The sequence below is a fragment of the Drosophila persimilis genome, unplaced genomic scaffold (assembly GCF_003286085.1).
Source record: "Drosophila persimilis strain 14011-0111.01,24,50 unplaced genomic scaffold, DperRS2 tig00000002-arrow-pilon, whole genome shotgun sequence".
Taxonomy (NCBI): Eukaryota; Metazoa; Arthropoda; class Insecta; order Diptera; family Drosophilidae; genus Drosophila; species Drosophila persimilis.
Genome location: NW_020825289.1, coordinates 5,968,349 through 5,991,579, shown reverse-complemented (window position 1 = coordinate 5,991,579; position 23,231 = coordinate 5,968,349). Strand labels below are relative to the sequence as shown.

General features: G+C 45.6%; 2 protein-coding genes and 1 pseudogene across 2 annotated transcripts; all 3 read left to right on the top strand.

Annotated features, from left to right (window-relative positions):
- Nucleotides 1-13,785: 13,785 nt before the first annotated feature.
- On the top strand, nt 13,786-15,483 carry LOC6590320 (putative odorant receptor 65c). The gene is made up of 5 exons (XM_026985314.1): nt 13,786-13,954; nt 14,008-14,179; nt 14,238-14,758; nt 14,809-15,172; nt 15,237-15,483. Exons 1-5 carry the CDS (start codon nt 13,803-13,805, stop codon nt 15,288-15,290), a joined length of 1,263 nt encoding a protein of 420 aa, XP_026841115.1. The 5' UTR covers nt 13,786-13,802; the 3' UTR covers nt 15,291-15,483.
- A 1,069-nt stretch (nt 15,484-16,552) lies between these two features.
- LOC6590319 (putative odorant receptor 65c) lies at nt 16,553-18,113 on the top strand. The gene is made up of 5 exons (XM_026985315.1): nt 16,553-16,704; nt 16,758-16,929; nt 16,988-17,508; nt 17,558-17,921; nt 17,986-18,113. Exons 1-5 carry the CDS (start codon nt 16,553-16,555, stop codon nt 18,037-18,039), a joined length of 1,263 nt encoding a protein of 420 aa, XP_026841116.1. The 3' UTR covers nt 18,040-18,113.
- Nucleotides 18,114-19,687: 1,574 nt separating this feature from the next.
- Nucleotides 19,688-21,339, top strand: LOC6590318 (annotated as a pseudogene).
- The last annotated feature ends 1,892 nt before the right edge of the window (nt 21,340-23,231 follow it).

Below are 23,231 nucleotides of genomic sequence, written 5' to 3'. Positions count from 1 at the left end.
TGGGGCCTTGCGTGTTGTGGTAATTTACTGACAGGGAGGGGGCAGGGAAGGGAGTGGGCAAGGGAGAGCCACTCCATTGGGAACCCAACTTTTGTTGCTGTACTTTGAGGTATTTACATATGAAATGTGTTAAATTGAGCTCTTTTTTAGCGCAAGTTTGTTTTAGCGAACAAATTGCTGACCCCCCAAGCCCACGCCCCACCCTAGCCGCCGCACTCTTTGGGTTTTGCACATCACGGAATTATAGTTTCAACATTCCAGCCAAGCGGTTGCGGGGTCCCTCCATAATCGGCCGCCGATTTGATTAAAAAATCGCACAATCATCGCAATGAGAAGGAGGAGAGCCACAAAAAGGAAGGCCCAAGGGGCACTCCACATGGAAGTCGTAGTCGTGGTCGTTGTCGAGGCTTCTCTCCTTCAACTAATGAAAAATTTGCATATACCCTCCAGATTACCCCTTCCCTTCCCATCCCATCCCATCCCATCCCGTCCCATCCCTTTGCCCTGGAAAGTATAGTTCGCTTTTTTTGGGGCGTGGCCGCATAAAGTGCATTCAACTGAGAGGTTTTTAATGGCTGGGATGGACTGCAAGCGCAACCTTTAATGAAACAATGAAATGGAACATGCAAATGATGGAATGGAAGAATCCAATCGAGAGCCTAAGTTCCTCATCTCAATCTATTACTTTTCACAACAAAAACGTAACCCATGATATGGCGGAATGGTGGAATGGAACATCAGTGAACAATCCCATGGAGAGAGTAAGTTTTCACATCTCAATCTATTAATTTTCGCAACAAAAAGAAACCCAATAATATGGCGGAATGGTGGAATGGAATACAAGTGCATAATCGCATGGAGAGAGTAAGTTTTCATAGTTTTCACATCTCAATCTATTACTTTTCACAACAAAAAGCCCCCCAATGATAGTATCTCTATAAATACCACCCACCAAAACGGACATCTCGTGCATCGCGATAATAGATAATGTCCTAGAAACTTTCTCCTAAGTAACACACTCAAATCAGGATTGACAGGGCAATCAACCCTCACGATCCTGTCCGTTCGAGGTCCCTCGGCGCCTGCCGCCAGTTGATTTTTTGGGCAGCAAAAGCAACGTTTTTATGGGCCGCAAAACTTTACGCAAAGCTTCCGTTTCCATTTCGTCTCCTTTTGGTCCTTCTGGCCTCTTCGTCCCAGAGGAAATGCCCAATTTGACAGCCGAGACGCACAAATTGAAGACATGTGCTGAATTTTATGGCTTTTAAATAAGAAACCATAAAAGACAACAAACAAGAGCAAAAGGGACACAAAAAGAGCGAAAGAGTCAACAAACCGGAAATTGTCTAAGGAATCAAACAAAACGGAAAGCGAAAGTGAAAGTGAAAGTGAAAGCGAAAGCATTCCGTTGCAGGATTGGTATTTAAAAATGGACTGATACAATTTTATGCGCATTTCTCGCATCGAAAAGGAAAGTGCTGGGGTAGAGGGGGAAACAGAGGGGGAGAGGGAGGACGTATACTCCATAATGAATGAGCACTGGCGCCGACGCCTCGCTGGCTCGCTGCCTCGCTGCCTCGCTGCCTGGTTGGTTAATATTACAATTCCCTCTGGGGGATTCCCTTACTTCGTTAACTTGGTCACAATCACCCATGGGTCGGCTGGGAGTCGGTGATGGTGGCGGTCAGGTCGCTGCGGGTTCCTGGTTCCGGGGTCAGCATGGGTTCGGGTCGTGGCCCTGAAATGTGGGAGGGGGGGGGGGGGGAACGAAAGTTCATGTAATGAAAGCAAACGAAACGCGACGAAAATGAAACGCACTGCAATGTTAAATGGTCTTCCCCTTCGAAGGGAAGGCAAGGCCTCCCCGCGCGAGGCTTGCAGCCCCATGGAGTACCCCATGGAGTACCCCCGGAGAAACCGAGCAGCAACTGCTATTTACACATCACAAAAAAATACTCTTACAGAAAAAGTAAGGTACAAAAGGCGCAAAGGAGATGACAAAGGAGGAGGGAGAAAAGTGGTAAAGAAGCTGAAAAATAAGAGAAAAGCAGTAAAGAAGCTGGAAAACAAGAGGGAGAGCTGTAAAGAAGCTGAAACACAAGAGAAAAGAAGTCAAGCAGCTGAGAAAAGTAGAGAAAAACGGTTATGGAGCTGAGAAAAGGATAAAGGATAAATGGAGTCGAAACAAAGTGCAGGGGAAATGATTCAGACCAAAAAGTCAAACTCTTCCATTGATAATGACATTGGGGGGTGGTCTTTGAAAATGGGGGTCTATGGGGGTCCCCGAAGATGGTAGGAGATGGAACTGCAAGGCGGACCTTGCAGAACTGAAAATTAGAGGTTCTGGGTGAAGAGAAAAGTGCTGAAACAGGGAAAAACCAACAGTTGGAAGGGAAAGAATTTAGATTTTCATTAAAAGAAAAACTAGAAAATGCTAAACGAGCGCCAGACCACCCCCCAGCGACCCTCCACCGACAGGTAAAGCGATGACGGAAGGAAATCAAATGCCAAAGGTGCAAAAAGAAAGAAGGAAAGTCCAGTAATGGGGTAGGTAGTAATGGGGGCTGCTTGCGGTGTAATTCCCCCCCTTCTGGAACGCAATGCCACAATTGAAAGTGCAACTAAAAGCTTTGCAATCTTTGCTAATTGCTGATGAGGGAACGAGTGGAGTCCATCTGGAAGCCCAATTAGGGGAAAGCTGGTAACAATGAGCGGAGAAAAAGTCAAATGATTTGAAAGCAAAAAAAGAAGAGAAGAGAAGAGAAGACTCTACAAAAAATTGAGAGTGGAAATTAACTGCGATTTCTTTGCACACTAATCCCACTCCCCTTGTGTTCCATTTAAACCCGTTTGTTATCCATTTTGTGTTCCATTTCCATTGAATGCCTGCCTACAAATCGGGGAAGAACCCTTGTCAAAGCCGCTTATCGAACCCCAGCTGATTCGCCAGCTCATCCATCGATACAGCCGATAATAGTTAGGCATAAGCCCTGCACAAATCACTATCTTGTGCAGCAACTTGTTCTCTCCGCCTGTCTCTTTCTGTCGCTGTTTCGTTCCCCTTTTGTCTTGTGTTTCATTTATTTAGTTCCGTGGGGCATAGTGTGACAAAATCGCTTGAGCCGGCTTAACGAGGCTTGTAATTGAATTATGCGATTTCATTGTGATTATTCTCAAAGCTCTCACTGTCTCAGTGTCTCCCTTTGGCCACTGGTTGGGGCTGCTTGGGGGTGCTGGGGTGCCGGTGCCTTGTCACTTCTGAGTAATGAGATACATAAAAGTTATTTAAACTTTTAAATCCGCGTCGCTGCCTTTTACTTTCGCGTTCGCTGCCATTTCCCCCCCCGTCCCACCCTTTTATGGCGAAACCATGGCTCTCCATTCGCCATTCCACTTCACTCCGTTTTCATCATTTCAGCTCCAGCGCCTGTTGGCATGCCACGCTTTTTGGTTCCTTTTTGGGGTAGGTCCTGCTGTGGCAGGCGTCGGGGAGTGGGCTCTGCAGGCTAGTTAAACGTTTGAAAAGTTTCCCAACTGAATCCCTGAAATGATTTGGAAAATGACAACAACCAGAAGCAGCCAGAACCGCACAAGGAAAGGGATGGCTATCGAGGCTTGGGATACCCTTTTGCAGAGCGAAAGACGACACGTTAGATCCATTCTGCTTGTGCTGATACTCTATCGAATCCGAAATACTCTCTTTTCTTCGGTATACCATCTGTAGAGGGTACATGAAACGGGATCAGAGCACAGCCCTGAGTAGCAGATACAAATGAGTCGACATTTTACGGCCTTCCCACCCTCCGGAAGTATGCTGCTGTTGACAGTCGTTTCCCCCAAGCCCCTGCTCCACATGCCGCATGGCAATGTGATGTGGTGGCAGCCAGGAGGGGAGCCAAAGATGGAAAGAAAGAAAGGGTTGATTGGCATTTCTCGCAGAGTAAGCAAAAGTTATTCAGCCACCCGCACACCCGTACTCCCCGCACTCTTCCACCCGGAATCTTCTCTTCGCTTTTCTCTGCTCATGTTTTTTTTCTCCACTGTTTTTGGCGAGAGAGTGCCGACACCTCCCGACACACAGACGCAAGTGTTTCATTTTTGGACTGATTGGGCCCCCACCTTGCACCACCGAGGAGGTGGCATTCATTGCCTCTGTGGGTGCCTATTTGTGGCGAGAGAGAGGGGTGGGGAGAGGTGGGGTGGGGTGGGGTGCTGAAAATTCATTTGTATTTCGAAATCCCTTTTTGATGAACTCGACATTTTCGTGTCCGTGCCTCTCCTGTTTGTCTGCAGTTTTGTTTGGCTTCGGTATCCTTGCCCTTGCATTGGAGAGAGGAAAAGCGATCCTAGACATCACATAAAATGTGTGTTCGCCCCCCCCTTTGTTCTTCTCACTCAACAAATTCTCTCGTTGCTGCCTCTGTCTCTATTTCTCTGCGTCTGTGTCTGTGTCTGCCTCTGGTTCTGGGTGCAGACTCCATCGGGTCGCTCCTTTGCGCCTGTCGTAATGCGATTACTAAATATATTTCACTTTGCCGTGTATTTTGGCTGCCTGTCGGCCTGGGCGCCGGAATGTGTGTTCCATTGATGATATCTCTGGAAAAAGACTTCAAGATCAAAAGGGAATTACGTACAGCATTCTCCAGGGCAATGCACGTGAAGAAGGCCTGACATGACCTTCCTGCCTTCCTCAGACATGGCACAGAACTTGCCTCCTCCCACAGACGTGGCACAGGGATTGGCTCCTTCTATAGACATGGCACAGGGCTTCCCTCCGCTCAACTCCTTCCTCCCACAGACGTGGCACAGACTCCGCCACCCACACCTGGTAACCGGCCGCCCAAAATACTGGGCCATAAATTATCATTGTAATGCAGATTTGTGCCAGACGCCAGAAGGGTTCCGTTCCGTACTCTGCAGTCCATGGCCCTGAGACCAGCCTCAATTACCTTTTGTCTTCTTTGGTTTGGGGTGTATTTGGGGGCTCGGTTGGGGGGGGAGGGGGAGAGGCAAAGGGATAGACTCGTTGAATCATAATTGCAGTTGCGGATGGCCCTTGAAAAACTTTAATTGCTTCTTGTGGATGGGTCGATGGGTGGTTGTATGGGTGGGTGAGTGCCTCATTCCGCTCCTTAAACCGATTTAATTGATTTATGGCCTCTTGCTTGTAGGTGCTTAGTGTGTCCAGACACTGCCCCGCCCTCTCCCTGTGTAGTTTCGCTTTTCCCCCAAATCGAATCAATAAAGGCTGCATATAAAACAATCAGAAAAAAATAAAACTTTTGCGATTATAATTTATTGTGTTTTCCCCGCCAACAGTTTTTCAATTAATTGCAATTAATGTCAGACACACACAGAAGAAGAACACAGCAGAGAGGGAGAGAGACAAAGAGAGTGGAATAAAAAACAATAAAAGGGAATTACATTAAAATTACACAATCAGCAAAAAGCAGGAGGAGCAGCAGCAGGGGGAGCAGCAGGAGTAGCAGCAGGAGTAGCAGCAGGGGGAGAGAAATGGAGTAATGGAAACCTTGTTACGTTGCACGAACGGATAAAAAAAGCTTCTCAATGGTGCTTGATGGGAGGATGGCGGATGGAGAGAAGGCGATTTCAGCAGGGAGTCTTGGCAACAGGTTCATGAACCACTCCGCACCCTACCATCCCGTCGAGCGCAATTGAAATTGTTGTTAAACGAGTTTTAATTAGATGGGGATTGGAGCCGCTGAGAGGAAGGTGGAAGCTGCAACAATGGCTTACAGGGGGCAGGGAGTCTGTATTAGAGAGACGCAAAGTAATCAGGTGGTTGCAAGGAGGCGAAAAGGAGTGTGAAGAGGGTCCGCCAATGGCATCCTAATTAGATGACAGTCCGTCCAGTCAATGCCCGTGTCCGAATGATGTGCGAAAAGCCCTGAACGATGTCCGACTGGCAGGCACTCGACAAGCACTGGCTAAAAGCGCATCAGAATCAAATCGGAAGTGCAGCCAAAAGAAGTTGGCTTAATTACTTTCTTTGCGAATTAGCTGGGCGGAGATGAAGGCCGCGAATGGAGGAGATGGAGACCATCCGGTGGAGGAGAAAAGCCCTAAGGAGACGGCTAATGGAGTGCCAAGAGGGGCACAGACACTAAAAGCTTTCGATACAAACTTTTCTCTTCCGCTCGTCTTGAATATTCCCCCGAAAAAGTCGTCACTTAATTAAGACAAGCAAATTAAGTAATTATCATGAATAAATCTAGAGGGCATGGACATGGGCTGCTAAATGAAATGAATGAAGCCATAAGCGATGCGACATCCAGGTGCTGCCGGTGCTCCCGGTGCTCATGGTGCTCCCGGTGCGCCTCGGTCGTCCGTCCAGATGTTCCGCCCCCAGTTCTAGTGGGGAGACAGCAGACAGAAGACGGACATTTGTCGCTTGGCGAGATTGATTGAGCGTAACCTCGACGCGTTTCTCATTGTCGGGTGAATTGCTGAAATTTCTTGGCGTCTCGCTGTGTTAAATTGCTGAAATCGCCCTGACAAGAGCTCGGACTCCTCGGGGTAGGAGCTGGCCAGCGATGCATGCCATCCATCTGATGGCTGGGCCTTGGGTTTTGGATTGTCCAGCGTTTCTTTTCCTTTTTTCTTCTTGCTGGGGATCCACTGAACGGGCGGCCGACTGACAACGGAATTGATTTAATGCTTTTTTGTCTCCGTGCAGCAGCAGGCAGCAGCCACCAGCCACCAGCCACCAGCCACTAGCCACAGGTGGAGTCGCGTCCCATCCGAGTCGATTCGATTCGAGTCTCTTAATTGGCCTCACTTTGACTCTTGGCGGTGCTTATTCATGCGTTGTGGTTCTACCACTTTTTGCTTGGCAGAAAACATTTTAATTATTGCCGAGTGATAGACACAGTCGTACGAGAGGGAGTGAGGGGGACGGGGACAGGCGAGGCATTGATAAGCGCATAATTGCCTTCAATTAAGTTGCCCCACGGCGGTTGCAGTGGCAAAAAGTGGACACCGCGCCTTGGGGGCATCACTTAATTGAGTTTGCCCCAGTTATCTGCTTGGATCGACAAATGCCTGTTAGGAGTGCTCCTTCAAGAGCTATTAATGGGGCCCACTTTTGTTGTTGTCCAACAATGGGGAAGTGGAAATTCCCCGACTGAAAGAGCGGTAGTTATGGAAAAAATAGCGGATAAACAAGGAAGCCATAAAGGAAGTTTGTTTCGAAATCGAAATCCTCACACCTTAAACGATGCCATTGTCTTCCTTTTATTAACCCGAATGACTGTTTGGCAGATGCAATCCTCTGCCTGTCAGTTATAATATATATTGTTATCTGCACAGTATTTTTCTCTCTCTTTTTCCCCGCTACATAAACGAAAGTCAGGTGTCAGGATCCGGCTGTTAGAGTGCTCAACCATAGGGTATCAATTAACTCAATTGCATTTCTGTTTTAGCCTTAAATAAAATCATGACATGACGTCCCATTGAATGGGAAATACGTTTCGCTTTTCTGTGCAATTTTCAATTTCCCAACTAACGAAGCAGAGAGGAGAATAGATGGAGAGATACCTCCCTTTGTATTTGCATTTATGCATTTGAATACCCTTGTAGAGGGGTATATGGACACCGACCTCAAAGTACGTTTCGACGGTTCGTATTTTTTATTGAGAAACACATTCCTATTATTCAGGAAGTAAGGCTTTATTTCTGAAAGAATTTAGGTTCCGTTACCGAATCTGAATAAGATCGGATCGTTATTATAGCCAGAAGGAACAAATGAAATTGCAGTGGTTAAGCAAAACCTTCCACGTGTTTAGTCATTCTCTCTCTCTCTCTCTTACACCCTTCGTCGTGCAGTGTGTGGCCTCTCACGAAAGGAGCGCATTAAACGAGGGGGAACGTTGTGAGTTGCTGCGGACACCACAACTCTACGGTTATACCCGATACTAAGTCAGTATGGCTCTCCTCCGGCAGACGCCGCTAATATTAAACGACACGACAAAGAGTGCGTGCGAGAGAGACAGAAAATCAGTCTGAGCGTGACGTCACGCGCTGCGTAGCCACTGCAAATTGATTTGTTCCTTTTGGCTATAAAAATGATCTGATCTGATCCAGATTCAGCAATCTAAAAGATATGGTCATTATCTATGATTCTGCGTTTCTAGTTTTCTCAAATCTGCAATATTGTGGATGCAACAGATTTTCGTCCTTTGTGGGGGCGGAAGGGGGTGTGGCGAAATTTTGAGATATACGTTTTATAGTGAGATCTAACAGAAGTGCGGATACTAAATTTGGTTACTCTAGCCTTAATAGTCTCTGAGATTTATGAATATCCCCAGATCTGCATCCTTTGCGGGGGCGGAAGGGGGTGTGGCGAAATTTTGAAACAAACTCGTCTCGGTCCGATATATTAGGAGTGTGGATACCAAATTTGGTTGCTCTAGCTTTTATAGTCTCTGAGATCTAGGCGCTAATGTTTTACTCTAAGCAAAGCCGCCTATGCTACGTGTGTGTTAGAGAGAGACAGGGCGAGAAAAAATGAAATTGTTTTCTTGATGCTGGCTATAATAATAATACGATCCAATTCAGATTCCGCAGTCTAAAAGATATCGTCATTCTCTACGATTCTGCGTTTTTGGTTTTCTCGTATCTTTAAAATTGTGGATGCCACAGATTTTCGCCCTTTGTGGGGGCGAAAGTGGGCGGGGCAAAGTTTTGAAATATTTTTGTAGCAGTGACATATCACAGAAGTCTGGATCCAAAACATCGTTGCTCTAGCTCTTATAGTCTTTGAGCATTAGGCGCTGAAGGGGACGGACAGACGGACAGACGGACAGACGGACGGACGGACAGACGGACAGACGGACAGACGGACAGACAGACATGGCTCAATCGACTCGGCTATTGATGCTGATCAAGAATATATATACTTTATGGGGTCGGAAACGATTCCTTCTGGACGTTACACACATCCACTTTTACCACAAATCTAATATACCCCAATACTCATTTTGAGTATCGGGTATAAAAAGAATAAACTCGATCATTATTTAGGAGATTGCAGAAGTTTGTTATGCACGAATGTCAGCCAGACCGAGACCGATGGCAGTGCATTTCAGGAGCATTGGGAGGTGTTAGATGCTGATTAAATGGTGATCCAAGACAAAAAACTGGCACCTCTCGTACTTTTATGATGTTTTGTGGCTCTCTGAGAGTGTCGTGGCATTTGTGGTCGTGGATACTCGAAACATAAGGAAAGATCAACCGTCATGCCCATTCAATGGGAGATTGGGGGTGAAAGTCCCAAGAGAGAGACCGCTTCGACTTCAAACAGAATGTAGAAGGTACGCAATGAATTCTTTGAAGTCTTAAAAACCAAATCTAAGGTCTGAGAACCATTCTACTATTGCAGGCGGAAAACGATAAGATTATAGGCCACATGGAGATGGACAACGACAACTATGCTCAAAACGTTGGCCCTCCCATAGTGGAGAACCACACTCAAGTTACGATCCAGTTCCAATCGGATGCGGTTGGTTCTTTGCTGAATAACTGTACTCTCTTGAAGGGTCTGCAAACTTCGGTGCTGTTTTACTTTAAAATTTAATCATTTATTTATAAACAACAGGAGCAAAAGAACAAAGGAACGAAATCGATAAATGAAATCGAACGAGCACAAAAAAAAAGTACAGCAACAACAAAAAGTCCCGAAACATCAGGACTGAAACGGCATTTCAATCAACAAACAAAAGTGTTGCACTTGGGTTGGGTTTGTGAACGAAATGGGAATGGTTATAACGAGGGGCATCGGGTTTTGTTGCAAAGCCCCGGATTCTGGTTGTGCCTCTGGTTCTGATTCTGGTTCTGATTCTGATTCGAGCTCCGATACGGATTCGGATTCGGATTCTGTTTCTGATTCTGGTTGAGCTTTAGTCGGTTTCGTTTCTGTTCTATTTCTATTTTGTTGTTTTTTCTGTTGGACAACAAAATGTTTTCACACCAACTTGGCCCGTTGAGGGGTTTTTTTCTGGGCATTTAGCTCTCTCTTTTGTGATTTATTCGATGCTTGATGTCGGCTGCCTGCCAGAGAGTGGAATTCACTCGATGTTTGGGGTTTCTATTTGCTTTTTGTTTTAATTAAAAAACTCAACTTCATTCAATCGCCAGAGTCCGGTATCGGAAATTGACAAAATGCAGTCTCCATAGTAGATGGTCCTTTAATGGGTGGCTCTCGAGGGGCAGCAATGGGAGGATGCTTTTAAATGAATTTCAAGATGAACAACAGCATGGACATGCGATAGTCGATGGCCGATGGCCGATAGTTGGGCTGGGAGCTCGTGTCCACAATTGGTTTTCCATCAAACAAATTAAAACACTCAGTCACTGGCCGTCTGGGCTCTCTCCGGACTGCACTTAACTTTAAAACGTTTCATTTTATTCGACCCCATACCGTATGGTCTCCCTCGTCCTCTCTGGGTTTTTTGTTTTCCCCATTGGGAGTTTGGGTCTGTTCTGGTGGGGGAGGTGGAGGTTGCGGATTGCGGGCCATAAAGTATGCAACTTCATTGATAACATTTATTTCAAATGCACTCAAAAACCACTCAATAGTATGAAATTTGTTGCAGTTTATGTACCTGGAGCACAAACACACACACACAAATACGGGCCAGCCCCATCCTGCCCTGGGCCCCATCCCTGGGGAGACTTCAGGAGCGTGCCCGTATCGCATGTCGATTCGCCAGCCCTGGCAAATGAGCAAGCGCCAGATGGAGAGTGTGCCGTGAAAGGAAACGACCTGAAAATACCTCGCATTGCAGACAAATGAAGATTCCTTTCCTATATACAAGTACAGTATTATTGTTGTATCGTGGGATATCCTGGGTTCGGTCCCGCCTTCTGCACCCTTTATTGATCTCTTCTGCATACACCCCATGCACCAGTCGATGCCGTTAGTCGTTGTATAAATAGTTCTTTATTATATTTCCCATATGCTTTGCATGTCTCTCTGCCAGTCTGCCCTCTGCCCTGTGCCCTGTGCCCTGTGCCCTTCCCCATTTGGAAGGTATGTAACAATATATTCCGCTTTTGTGTTACATAAATTTCATTGAAGTGCTTCCATTCACGGCCCCATCGATGGCGATATGTGTGCGTGTGTGGGAGTGCATTTAGAGCTCTATAAATATTCCACAGGGGAGATGAGATGGAGATACATAGAGACACGGAAGCAGGGACTGATTCAAGGATATTTGGGATGTACGACGGCAGAGGCAGCTGCTGCCACGTGCCTGCTCGGTTGACATTCAATTAAACTAAACCTGGTGCTAGTCCCAAGAGACTGCCGCAGGCTCTGCATTAACCGTGGAGCCACTGCAAGGGGTCTCCACCACATCAGAGCCTTCATCTGGGCTCTTGTTTTGCCAGAGTTGTCTACTCTGTACATGTTTAATTGCTGCCCTTTGACCTGGCCTTCACGGAACTTGTTGTTCGTTGTTCGATTATTCAATTGAAATCTGAATTTTGTAGCTTTTTTAATTGGGTCCTGGCCTAGTTGCCTGTCAAAGTAAATAACGCTTTTAATTAATAAAGTTCTTTAAGCCGAAAGCCCGTTAAGCTATTTTTCTACTGCATAGTTTATGAAAGTTGAATATACATACGTACGTTTTCATTCCGGCAACTTTTTGCTAAATACGAGATTAGTTTGAGAGCTAATATAAAAGTTTTGAATTATTGTAGTTCCTGGAAAATATTTGAGGCTTATCCTGCTGGGCTTCAGTGCCAATTAAGCTGATTATACGAGTATTTGCAGCTTTTCATTTGATTTTCCCTCGCATATTTGCAGGCATTATGTCCATTATAACTTATTGTCTTTCTAATTGAAGCAACTGCACTCTGTGTTCAGTTTCGTTCCCTTTGTGGCGGTGGATGAATGGCCTTGCCTCTGGCAAAAGTCTATTCATTTGCATACAATATGCCAGTTATTACACATAGATATAGGGAATAAATAGACATTAAACGTATACATTTGTGGTACATGTTGTTTTGTTGGCCTCTAGTCTGCTTTTGGGGCAGAATTGTGTGCTGTCTGCTTTTGAATACATAAAATATGGCCATTCCACCTTGACAGGGTCGAATTTTGCATAAATTAAACAGCGAGAAATGAGGGGCGGGGAAATTCTATGTACAAATGAGCTTATGTCGTCGAATGTTTTGAAAACTAAAATAAATATGTGTGTGTGTGTGTGTGTGTGTGATGTAAATCTGACCTACATTTTCCACAGATTGCGACACATGCAAAAGTGCAATTTCATTAAATATCCAAAAGCCAAAAACAATGAAAACGATTCCCAGAACCAGAGCCATAGCACAGATAACAAATTACTTGCTATGAATAATAATAGAGTGCAGCGTTCCCTACCAAGCCCCAGCTCCAGCCCCAGCCCCAGCCCCCCCTCTCAGTAGTGCCCAATCTTCTTATGGCACAGCTGTAATGAATGCCAGGGAGGAGCGTGGGATGACGACAATGAGGAGGAAGAGCAGGACGAGACGTTGACGATGACAATGTTGACAAGCCGATGAACATAAAAGATATTTATATTGAGCAGAGCGAGAGAGCGAGAGAGCGAGAGGGAGAGAGAGGCATAAGCACTCGTATTCTGTCGGGTCGTTCTGGGATGCAAAATCTTGGGACTCCGGGAACATTTTCCAAAGGGGATCTAGGATCTATTCGCTATTATCTCTCTCTCGACAATCTCTCTCGGTCATTTCCCTGAAGTGCCAGCGATATCCCAACCGATTGTCAGTTCCAGAATCGCTGGCAAAGAGAAATCTGAAAATTGCCAAAGAGCCAAACGGGGAGACAATGGGTAAAATTTCATTACCGGACGATGGGTGGATGGGTGGCTGTGCAGCTCCATTGCAAAGATGATGACGCTGCTGATGGAGGCGTAATATGTTGGAGGAGGAGGTACTGCAGTCTTGACGGGAATTGAAATTGAAAAGAAAATGAATGAAGTGTGTCGCGAGGGGGATTCCACGGTCCATGGGAAATGGGAAATGGGAAATGGGGAACGAGAGAACGGCTTACTTGGCTCTGAGCTCGGAGAAGTCGTTCCACAGCTGTCCTCTTCCTTGCCATTCTTGTTGGCTGTCAACGCGACTGTCATGTGCCTCCCGCGCTGACAAGCAAGGCCTCCTCTCTCGTTCCAGTCTTGCCGCCCCCTGGCTACATCCATTAATAATATTATTCATTGAAATCGCTAGGATTTGCACAAAAATGCCTGCGATGAGCTCTTGTCGCTACATGAAATGCAATTGCCGAGAAAAGGACTAAACGGGCTAAGGGATAAAGATAGAAGGGCCTTTGTTTTTGTGGATTGAGACAACGAATCGTAATATCCAGTCACCCCCTCTCAAGAATCTTTCAATTGAGACCTTTGATAAAATTTTAATTTGATTTAAAATTATTAAAATTAATGAGGACTTGCCTTTAAATGACAGCCTGGCCGGCAAACTAGAACGAAAACCGGCCAAGACACTAAAGGAAAATGCTTCACAGGGCACTGCCGCCGAGCCTTAGCTCATTTCTGCAATCCTTAAGCGGATTATTCGCCAATAATTACAAAACCAAAGCCTATTTAAAGTTATTATTCCCCGGCACCAAGGAGCAGCTGGCAAATTCTCGCCAGAGAACACATTCCCATACGATTACATTGTGTTATACTTACAATACTTGACGCCTGTGAAAGGCAATGTCTGACTGCAAAGTGTCATTCGGTCTCCACGGCCAGTACGGTACGGTTTACACGGACTTGCAGATGTTCGAACTGCCTAGAGAACGGGTCGGACTTGGCCTGGGCGAGAAATGGAAGAGCTTCATGAAGCTTTACATGACATTCGTGACGGTTTATAGGAGTCCGGATGAGAGTCCCGAGCACACAGTGCCACACCAGTGCCGAGCACAGCTAAAGTCGATATTAAGACGGTATTTTGTACATAATGATAACCAGATTCGCTTTTTAGAGCCATGGGATACTACCCGAACTCGGAGGAAAGACGGATTCCCGGCCGCAGGACCTGGTTTCTGTTTATTTTCTCTCAGATAACGATGTTTTTCTGCTCCCAATGCTATGGAATATTCGACTCCCTGGACGACCTTGTGGAATGGGGTCGGGATCTCGCCTTCATAATAGCGGTTCGCACTGAATCTTTTCTGCTTACAAACATAGCTTCTCAAAGTTCTTTATTTTCAGTCGTTTTTTATCTATTTCAAGTTTATATATTTCCTGCTGTATGCCGATAACGTGGACGAGGTAATCGATGGCCTCGAGGAGTGCTACCATTGGGAGAGAGCGGGCCCGGCTGCTGCAGGAGTGCGATCGGCAAAACGCTTGCATTATCTGATTGTCATCGGGATGCAAATAATTTGGGCGTTTTCCATGGTCGTCTTCGTCCTGCTATTGGTTACCACGCCCCTCTGGACACAGCAGGACCTTCCGTTGCATGTTTCCTACCCTTTCCACTTACACGATTCATCAAAGCACCCCGTGACACACATCCTCATATACATATCACATTCTTGGAGCATTCTGTACTTCCTAACGGGGCTCGTCTCTACCGAAGGGCTATCGATCTCTATTTATTCGCAGCTAACGACTGGATTGAATGTCCTGTGCGTTGAGCTTCGGCATCTTCACCAGCTCTGCGATGGAGACGAGGATCTGCTGCGATGGGAGATCAATCGTCTGGTCAAATATCATCAGAAGATTATCAGGTACAAATAAGTGATACAATTGACGTCTACTATAGATGTCCCTATTTCAGTCTGGTGGATCGAAGCAATGAGGTATTCCACGGTCCTTTAATCATGCAAATGATCGTCAACTTCTTGCTGGTCTCCCTGTCGGTCTTCGAGGCAATGATGGCCAGGCACGACCCCAAGGTGGCAGGCCAGTTCATACTTCTAATGATCTTGGCCTTGGGTCACCTGTCAATGTGGACGAAATTCGGGGACATGATGTCGCAGGAGTCGCTGGAAGTGGCCGAGGCTGCATACGAGGCCTACGACCCAAATGTTGGGTCCAAGAAAATCGATTGCCATATTCGCCTTATAATGTTGCGTGCCCAGGAACCATTGATCATGAGAGCTACTCCCTTTCCCACTTTTAATATGATTAACTACAAGGCCGTGAGTTTAATGGAAGAACACTTGAATGGTAGCTCTGGTAGCACCCTCATAACTATTCTTCCAGATACTCAACCAGTGCTATGGAATCCTCACGCTTCTGCTGAATACTTTGGACTAGAATAATCTTGCCCTTCTGAATAAGCTTATAATTCACTTATGCTCACTATAAACACACCCCTCCCTGGTAATCTTTGCTCTTATTTTGGTCGATAGTGTATCGAAACGTCCCAAGACAATGAAGCAAATTGCACATAACATATGGTACTGCCGCCGAGCATAATAATCGCTATTCTTGTTGCTCAAATCCTAAAGTAAACCCTATGTACATATGTACATATTGCACACTGACTTTCAGTCGAACAAATGCTTATTCGCTGTGGTTCAGTGCTCATGGTGTGGTTCGCCCCTTGGTAGTGAATGCACCCAAGGCACTTCTTTATTAATTGGATTTTTCACCAAAGGATTATATAATTTCCCGATGAATTTTCTTCAGAAATTCTAATTTTCCCAGATATCCAGAGCGTAAGAAAAATGCGAAACAGAAATTTTACAGTCAGTGCCATCACCCATAATTAAACAGAAATCAGCTTTCGACGAAATTTAGACCGTTATGTAAAACTCATACCATTCGAGCGGGAAGGGAACGTTGTGAGCCGAGGCTAGGGCAGCGATGTACATCACTTGTGGGGCTAGAGCTGATCTTGGGTTTACATCATGACATCGTGTGCATTTAGATGCAAATTTGGTAACCATTTAATAGTTCACTCATAACACTATGCAACACCACATATGTGCCTACTGTGAACCCACTTGACTTTTTATGATCGATTTGGGGCCTTCAAAATGTTTGATAATTTTTTCCGTTTTTTCTCAGAGGTAGTGCTTCTTTTTTTCGCATATCTTAAGATACAATACATCTGGTCCTAAGGAATTTATTTCGACTTTTCCCGAGTTTTGAAAGCCAAAATTGTAGAAAAATATACCGAAGAAAAATTATTAAATTAACAATCCTACCAAATCGGTTTGGTTTCATATCCCTTACCAAAGGCAGAGACACAGACATTCAAAGAGAAGTGTGTGTGTACGAGTATGTGTGCCTTTCAATGTTCCGAGCTCGATAATCACTTGACTCATTATTCCAATCATTAAGTGGAGAGGATCACGTGCAAGTGTGCCAATAATTGTATTTTTAAAGACCATTCGGAGGTATTTTTCCCTGGAGACCCTAACAAGCAGCTGTGAAATTCTCGGCAATCAATTGCGAGAGGGAACATTTTTAATGGCCCACTAGCGGGCGTACCTTGACGTCCTCCAAGAAGCCCCTTTCGTGGCTCATTCATTCCGCACAGCCAGTACGGTACGCTTTGTACGGACTGGAAGATGGTCGAACCATCTGGAGAACGGGTCGGACTTCGTCTGAGCAAGAAATGGAAGAGATTCATGAAGCCGTATGCCCCGTTCAGGAGGGTTTATAGGACCCCGGGGAAGTGTCCGGAGCACACAGTGCCATACCTAAACCGGGAACAGCTTATGTCCGTATAAAATCGGTATCTTGTACATAATGCTAACCAGATTCGGATTACAGAAGCACGGGATATTACCCGAACTCTACGCAAAACATCGTGCCTGGCCAAAGGTCCTTCCATGTGTTTCTTTTGGTCAAGGGTACTATATTTTACAGCTCAATATTATACGCCGCTTTTGAATCCCTGGACGACATTGTGGAATTGGGACGGGATCTCGCCTTTATAATAGCGGTTTGCACTGAGTCTTTTCTGTTTACAAACATAACTTCTCAAAATTCTTTATTTTCAGTCGTTTTTCATATATTTCAAGCTGATATATTTCCTGCTGTATGCCGATAACGTGGACGAGGTAATCAACGGCCTCGAGGAGTGCTACCGTTGGGAGAGAGCGGGCCCGGCTGCTGCAGGAGTGCGATCGGCAAAACGTTTGCATTATCTGATTGTCATTGGAATGCAAATAATTTGGGTGGTTTCCATGATCATTTTTATAGTGCTATTAATTTCGACGCCATTTTGGACACAACAGGAGTTGCCGCTCCATGCAGCCTATCCGTTTCACTTGCACGATTCTTTGAGGCATCCGAGAATGCACATTCTCATCTACTTATCACAATCTTTCGACATTCTGTACTACCTCACGTGGCTAACCGTTACCGAGTGCATGTCCGTGTCCATTTACTCCCAGCTGACGACTGCGTTGAGTGTCCTGTGCGTTGAGCTTCGGCACCTCCACCAGTTCTGCGATGGAGACGAGGATCTGCTGCGATGGGAAATCCATCGTCTGGTCAAATATCATCAGAAGATAATCAAGTAGGATCTGTGCAACACCTGTACGTCCACTAAAGTATCCCTTTTTCAGACTTGTGGATCGATGCAATGAGGTATTCCACGGTCCTTTAATCATGCAAATGATCGTCAACTTCTTGCTGGTCTCCCTGTCGGTCTTCGAGGCAATGATGGCCAGGCACGACCCCAAGGTGGCAGGCCAGTTCATACTTCTAATGATCTTGGCCTTGGGTCACCTGTCAATGTGGACGAAATTCGGGGACATGATGTCGCAGGAGTCGCTGGAAGTGGCCGAGGCTGCATACGAGGCATACGACTCAAGTGTTGGGTCCAAGAAAATCTATTGGAATATTCGCTTTATAATTATGCGTGCCCAGGAGCCATTGATCATGAGAGCTACTCCCTTTCCCACTTTTAATATGACTAACTACAAGGCCGTGAGTTTAATGGAAGAACACTTGAATGGTAGCTCTGGTAGCACCCTCATAACTATTCTTCCAGATACTCAACCAGTGCTACGGAATCCTCACGCTTCTGATGAATACCTTGGACTAGAATAATCTTGCACTTCTGAACAAGCTTATATTTCACTTATGCTCGCATGTGTATCACCGATTCCCACATTAAACATACCCCGCGCTGGTGAGCTTTGCTCTTCTTTTGGTCGATAGTATATCGATATCAACTAAATCGATCGCGGCTGCATTTTATGGCTGTTCTACCGTTGGCACAAGGACCACTTGAAAATATGGGTGTACCAATGGGCTTTCCAAACTGGACTGCCGACTGAGAGTCCCGATGGACTGCTAAGAATTATCTCCAAAAAAAGAAACGATACGAAAGAATCCGTTTAGATATGAGGAAGTCTCTGCAGAGCACATGGCCGCTCGAGTCGATAGTTCGAGTGTTTGGATTGTGGTTGCAAAGTCAAATCCCTACTTGGAGGACAAATGCTACTGTGGGACGCTTATTTAATAGGTTAAGAACAGTGAAGACTTGGCTATAAACAACGACTGATCATGAATCAGTGATAGCTAAAGATATATGTATGTTTTTGGTATGTCTTTTCTGTATCGAACTGGTGACAGCCCAGTTTAAGAGAAACGAACAAAACCCCCCATAGAGAAGTCCTGGGTACGGCCTTGAAAACACCTCCCGAAGGTGTGGAAATTTTCCTTAGCAATGCCAACTAGAACGGCCCAAGACAATGAAGAAAATTTTACATATGGCACTGCCGCCGAGCCTAATAATCGCTGGTCTGGTTGTTCCAATCGTAGAGTTAAATGGACACACATATCACACACATTGTTCTTTCACCCTGGTACACTTAGAAGTAAAGTAATTTATAAATTAAATATTGAATAATATAACCCGGAAGGAAGCTAACTTTACCGTGACGTAGGGCATATACCCTTGAATTCACATACTTGGGTTAAATACCATATTGTATCAGTCATATTAGTGGCGAATTTCACAAGGCACTTATCATTCACGATTAAAGCGCAGACACCAGCCGTTTATCTCGCTTCACTTCGCCAGGGGGCTCACACTGCAGTTGGAAGAGTGTGAGAGAGAGAATGAGTAAGCCATTGAAAATTCATTTGTTCTTTCCGGCTATAATGATCCGATCTGATTCAGATTTAGCAGCCTGGTAGATCTGGTCATTATTTATGATTCTCCGTTTTTCGTATTTTCAAAATTATACATGCCTTAGATTTTCGTGGGGGCGTGGCAAAATTTTGAAAAAATGATTTAATGAGATATGACGGGATTCTGGATTCCAAATTTGGTTGCTCCAGCTCTTATAGGACGGACGGACAGACAGATATGGCTATATCGACTCGGCTATTAACGCTGATCAAAAATATATATACTTTACGGGGTCGGAAACGATTCCTTCTGATCGTTACACGCATCCACTTCCAGCCAAAAACCGAATATACCCCTATACTCTTTGGGTATCGGGCATTAAAACATCTTTAGTCTCTTGCTTGCCAGGGCATTCCTTTTCGCCAATAATTGCAAATGTCTTTAATTTAATTTCTCCAGACTGGTCGGACCACCGCCCTAAGAAGCAGCTGTGAAATTCTCGCCAGGCCCCTGCCATTGACCATAGCCATTAACAAATGTACTCGTATCTGTACGCCTTCAAAGTCGCATTCATTGGGAACAACTAGTACTGTACGGTTATACGAACTTGAAGATGGTCGAACGGGTCGGATTCAGTCTGAGCGATAAAGGAAAGAGTTTCTTGAAGCCGTATATCGCGATCAGGATGGTTTATCGGAGGCCGGATGAGTGTCCCGAGCACACAGTGCCATACCTAAACCGAGATCAGCTAAAGTCTGTATAAAATGTCATTATGATGATGTGGGTCTGATAATCTCTTTGTAGAGCTATTGGATATTACCCGAACTCGGAGGAAAGCAGCCGACCCGGTCGAAGGAACTGGCATCTGTTCGTTATGATTAAGGCGACGATATTTTTCGGCTCAGTGACTTATGCCATTTTCGAATCCCTGGACAACATTGTGGAATGGGGTCGGGATCTTGCCTTCATAATAGCGGTTCGCACTGAGTCTTTTCTGTTTACAAACATAACTTCTCAAAATTCTTTATTTTCAGTCGTTTTTCATATATTTCAAGCTGATATATTTCCTGCTGTATGCCGATAACGTGGACGAGGTAATCGACGGCCTCGAGGATTGCTACCGTTGGGAGAGAGCGGGCCCGGCTGCTGCAGGTGTTCGATCGGCAAAACGTTTGCATTATCTGATTGTCATCGGAATGCAAATTGTTTGGCTGGCTTTCATGGTAGTCTTCGTCCTGCTATTGGTTACCACGCCCCTCTGGACAGAACTGTCGCTACCGTTCCATGCAGCCTTTCCGTTTCACTGGCACGATCCTTCGAAGCATCCGTTCACGTTTCGACTCTGCCTACTTTCTCATGTGGCTCATCTCCATCGAAGGGATGTCAGTGGCCATTTATTCCCAGCTGACGACTGCGTTGAGTGTCCTGTGCGTTGAACTTCGGCAGCTCCACCAGTTCTGCGATGGAGACGAGGATCTGCTGCGATGGGAGATCAATCGTCTGGTCAAATATCATCAGAAGATAATTAAGTTTGAATCTGTGCAACACCTGGGTTATAAGTCCACTAAAGTATTCCTTTTTCAGTCTGTTGGATCGGTGCAATGAGGTATTCCACGGCCCTTTAATCATGCAAATGATCGTCAACTTCTTGCTGGTCTCCCTGTCGGTCTTTGAGGCAATGATGGCCAGGCACGACCCCAAGGTGGCAGGCCAGTTTATAGTTTTAATGATCTTGGCCTTGGGTCATTTGTCGATGTGGACGAAATTCGGGGATGTAATGTCGCAGGAGTCGCTGGAAGTGGCCGATGCTGCCTACGAGGCTTACGATCCGAATATTGCTTCGAAGGCAGTCCATAAGGATCTACGCGTTGTAATTATGCGATCCCAAAATCCGCTGATAATGAGAGCCAATCCCTTTCCTGCCTTCAATATGAAAAACTACATGGCCGTGAGTTTGGTTGAAGAACTGGAAGTCCGCGTAATAAATCTATCTGCATATCTCTCCTCTTAGATACTCCACCAGTGCTACGGAATCCTCACCCTTCTGTTGAATACTATGGAATAGGTTCTACTAAATTCTGTATATGTATTTCGATGTACAGTTTTGAACTTTAAGCTCGGCTTCTGAAGATTTGATAATGAAACCCACGGCTTTCCCATCCTCCAAGTCCCGGATCCTGCTGGCATCGACGGTTCAACGATTGACCAGCTTTTGATAACCTATTTCCACAATTGCTTTTTGTTGGTTCCTCGACGGCAAACAAGTTTCCATGAAGTTCAGTAAATTTGCGACTAAAGGTGGCAATAAATGGCAATGCAATCTGTGCTTGGCTGTTGCCCATGTTGCTGGGAGTGGTTAAGGCCCAGAGCTGATAAATTGGAAGTGCAGTTGACGCTGGAACTCCTCTGGCAGCCGCATGGCGGAAAAGATGTTACTGTTGCATGTTGCTCCTAATAAGGCTGCTGCTGATGCTGGCACAGCATTTGAATTTGTTTCTGATGCTGCCTCTGCTGCTGTTCTTGCCGTTGTTGCCGTTGTCATCTTTCTTCTGCCACATTGCCGCGACTCTGTGTTAATGAAAATGCCAGAGCCGGCAACGCTGCTGCCACATCCGTTGTCTCATAAGCATGCCTCTCTATGGGCGGTGCCGTGGCCAATTGTGTCCCTGGGCATCCCTGCCCCAGCCTCAGCCTCAGCCGCTTCTTCTGTCATGAGCGATGCCTTGGCCAAGTGTTGCCGCCGTGCCGTGCCAGCAGCAGCAGCAACATCATCATCATCATTGTACATGCAACAACAGCAGTTGCATCTCCTCGACGCTCCCGCCGCAACAGTCACGCTTGCTTGTCAAACACTCTGGCAGACTCTGACGGCCGTTGCACCTCTCTGGGATCCCTCCGTCACCGGCGTTCCATTCGCTTGGCAAAATCCATTTGCATATTTCCATCCTTATGCCCCGACAGCTAACGGCCCTGCCCCATGCCCCCTACACCCCCCAGTGACTGTTCGGGGCCTACCTTTGGTTGGCGGCGCGCTTTTAACGACAAAGTGTGAAATTTCATTGAATTTGAGCTCGTTGACAAAAGTGGAATGGCAACAGAAACACACGTAGAATCAGCACCAACAATCGCTGGGGTACACTGAAAGAAACACCTTCATAAAGTTACTTCGCGGAATGTGGTGTCGCTGTGGGCCCATGAGCTCATTATGTTCCAATTTTCAATGTAATTATACCCGATACTCAAAATGAGTATTGGGGTATATTAGATTTGTGGTAAAAGTGGATGTGTGTAACGTCCAGAAGGAATCGTTTCCGACCCCATAAAGTATATATATTCTTGATCAGCATCAATAGCCGAGTCGATTGAGTCATGTCTGTCTGTCCGTCTGTCCGTCCGTCCGTCTGTCCGTCTGTCCGTCCCCTTCAGCGCCTAATGCTCAAAGACTATAAGAGCTAGAGCAACGATGTTTTGGATCCAGACTTCTGTGATATGTCACTGCTCCAAAAATATTTCAAAACTTTGCCCCGCCCACTTCCGCCCCCACAAAGGGCGAAAATCTGTGGCATCCACAATTTTGACGATACGAGAAAACTAAAAACGCAGAATCGTAGAAGATGACTATATCTTCTAGAGTGCAAAATCTGAACCAGATCGTATAATTATTACAGCCAGAATCACGAAAACAATTTCACTCTTTCTCGCTCTGTCTCACTCTAACACACAGGTTTCATGGTCGGTTTTGCCAATAGCAAAATATGAGTTCAAGGATCTCAGAACCTATAAAAGCCAGAGCAACCAAATTTGGTATCCACACTCCTGTGATATCGGACCTTGACCGTTTCCTGTCCAAATTTCGCCACACCCCCTTCCGCCCCCGCAAAGGACGAAAATCTGAGGCAACCACAAATCTCAGAGACTATTAAGGCTAGAGTAACCAAATTTGGTACACACACTCCTTTAAGATGTCACTATAAAACGTATATCTCAGAATTTCGCCCCACCCCCATCCGCCCCCACAAAGGACGAAAATCTGTTGCATCCACAATATTGCAGATTTGAGAAAACTAAAAACGCAGAATCATAGATAATAACCATATCTATCAGGTTGCTGAATCTGGATCAGATCAGATCATTTTCATAGCCAAAAGGAGCAAATC

Coding starts and splice junctions, on each gene's coding strand:
- LOC6590320 (XM_026985314.1), top strand. CDS start 13,803: ATGTTCGAACTGCCTAGAGAACGGGTCGGACTTGGCCTGGGCGAGAAA. Junction 13,955..14,007: donor CAGTGCCGAGCACAGCTAAA/GTCGATATTAAG, acceptor TTCGCTTTTTAG/AGCCATGGGATACTACCCGA. Junction 15,173..15,236: donor ATATGATTAACTACAAGGCC/GTGAGTTTAATG, acceptor CTATTCTTCCAG/ATACTCAACCAGTGCTATGG.
- LOC6590319 (XM_026985315.1), top strand. CDS start 16,553: ATGGTCGAACCATCTGGAGAACGGGTCGGACTTCGTCTGAGCAAGAAA. Junction 16,705..16,757: donor CTAAACCGGGAACAGCTTAT/GTCCGTATAAAA, acceptor TTCGGATTACAG/AAGCACGGGATATTACCCGA. Junction 17,922..17,985: donor ATATGACTAACTACAAGGCC/GTGAGTTTAATG, acceptor CTATTCTTCCAG/ATACTCAACCAGTGCTACGG.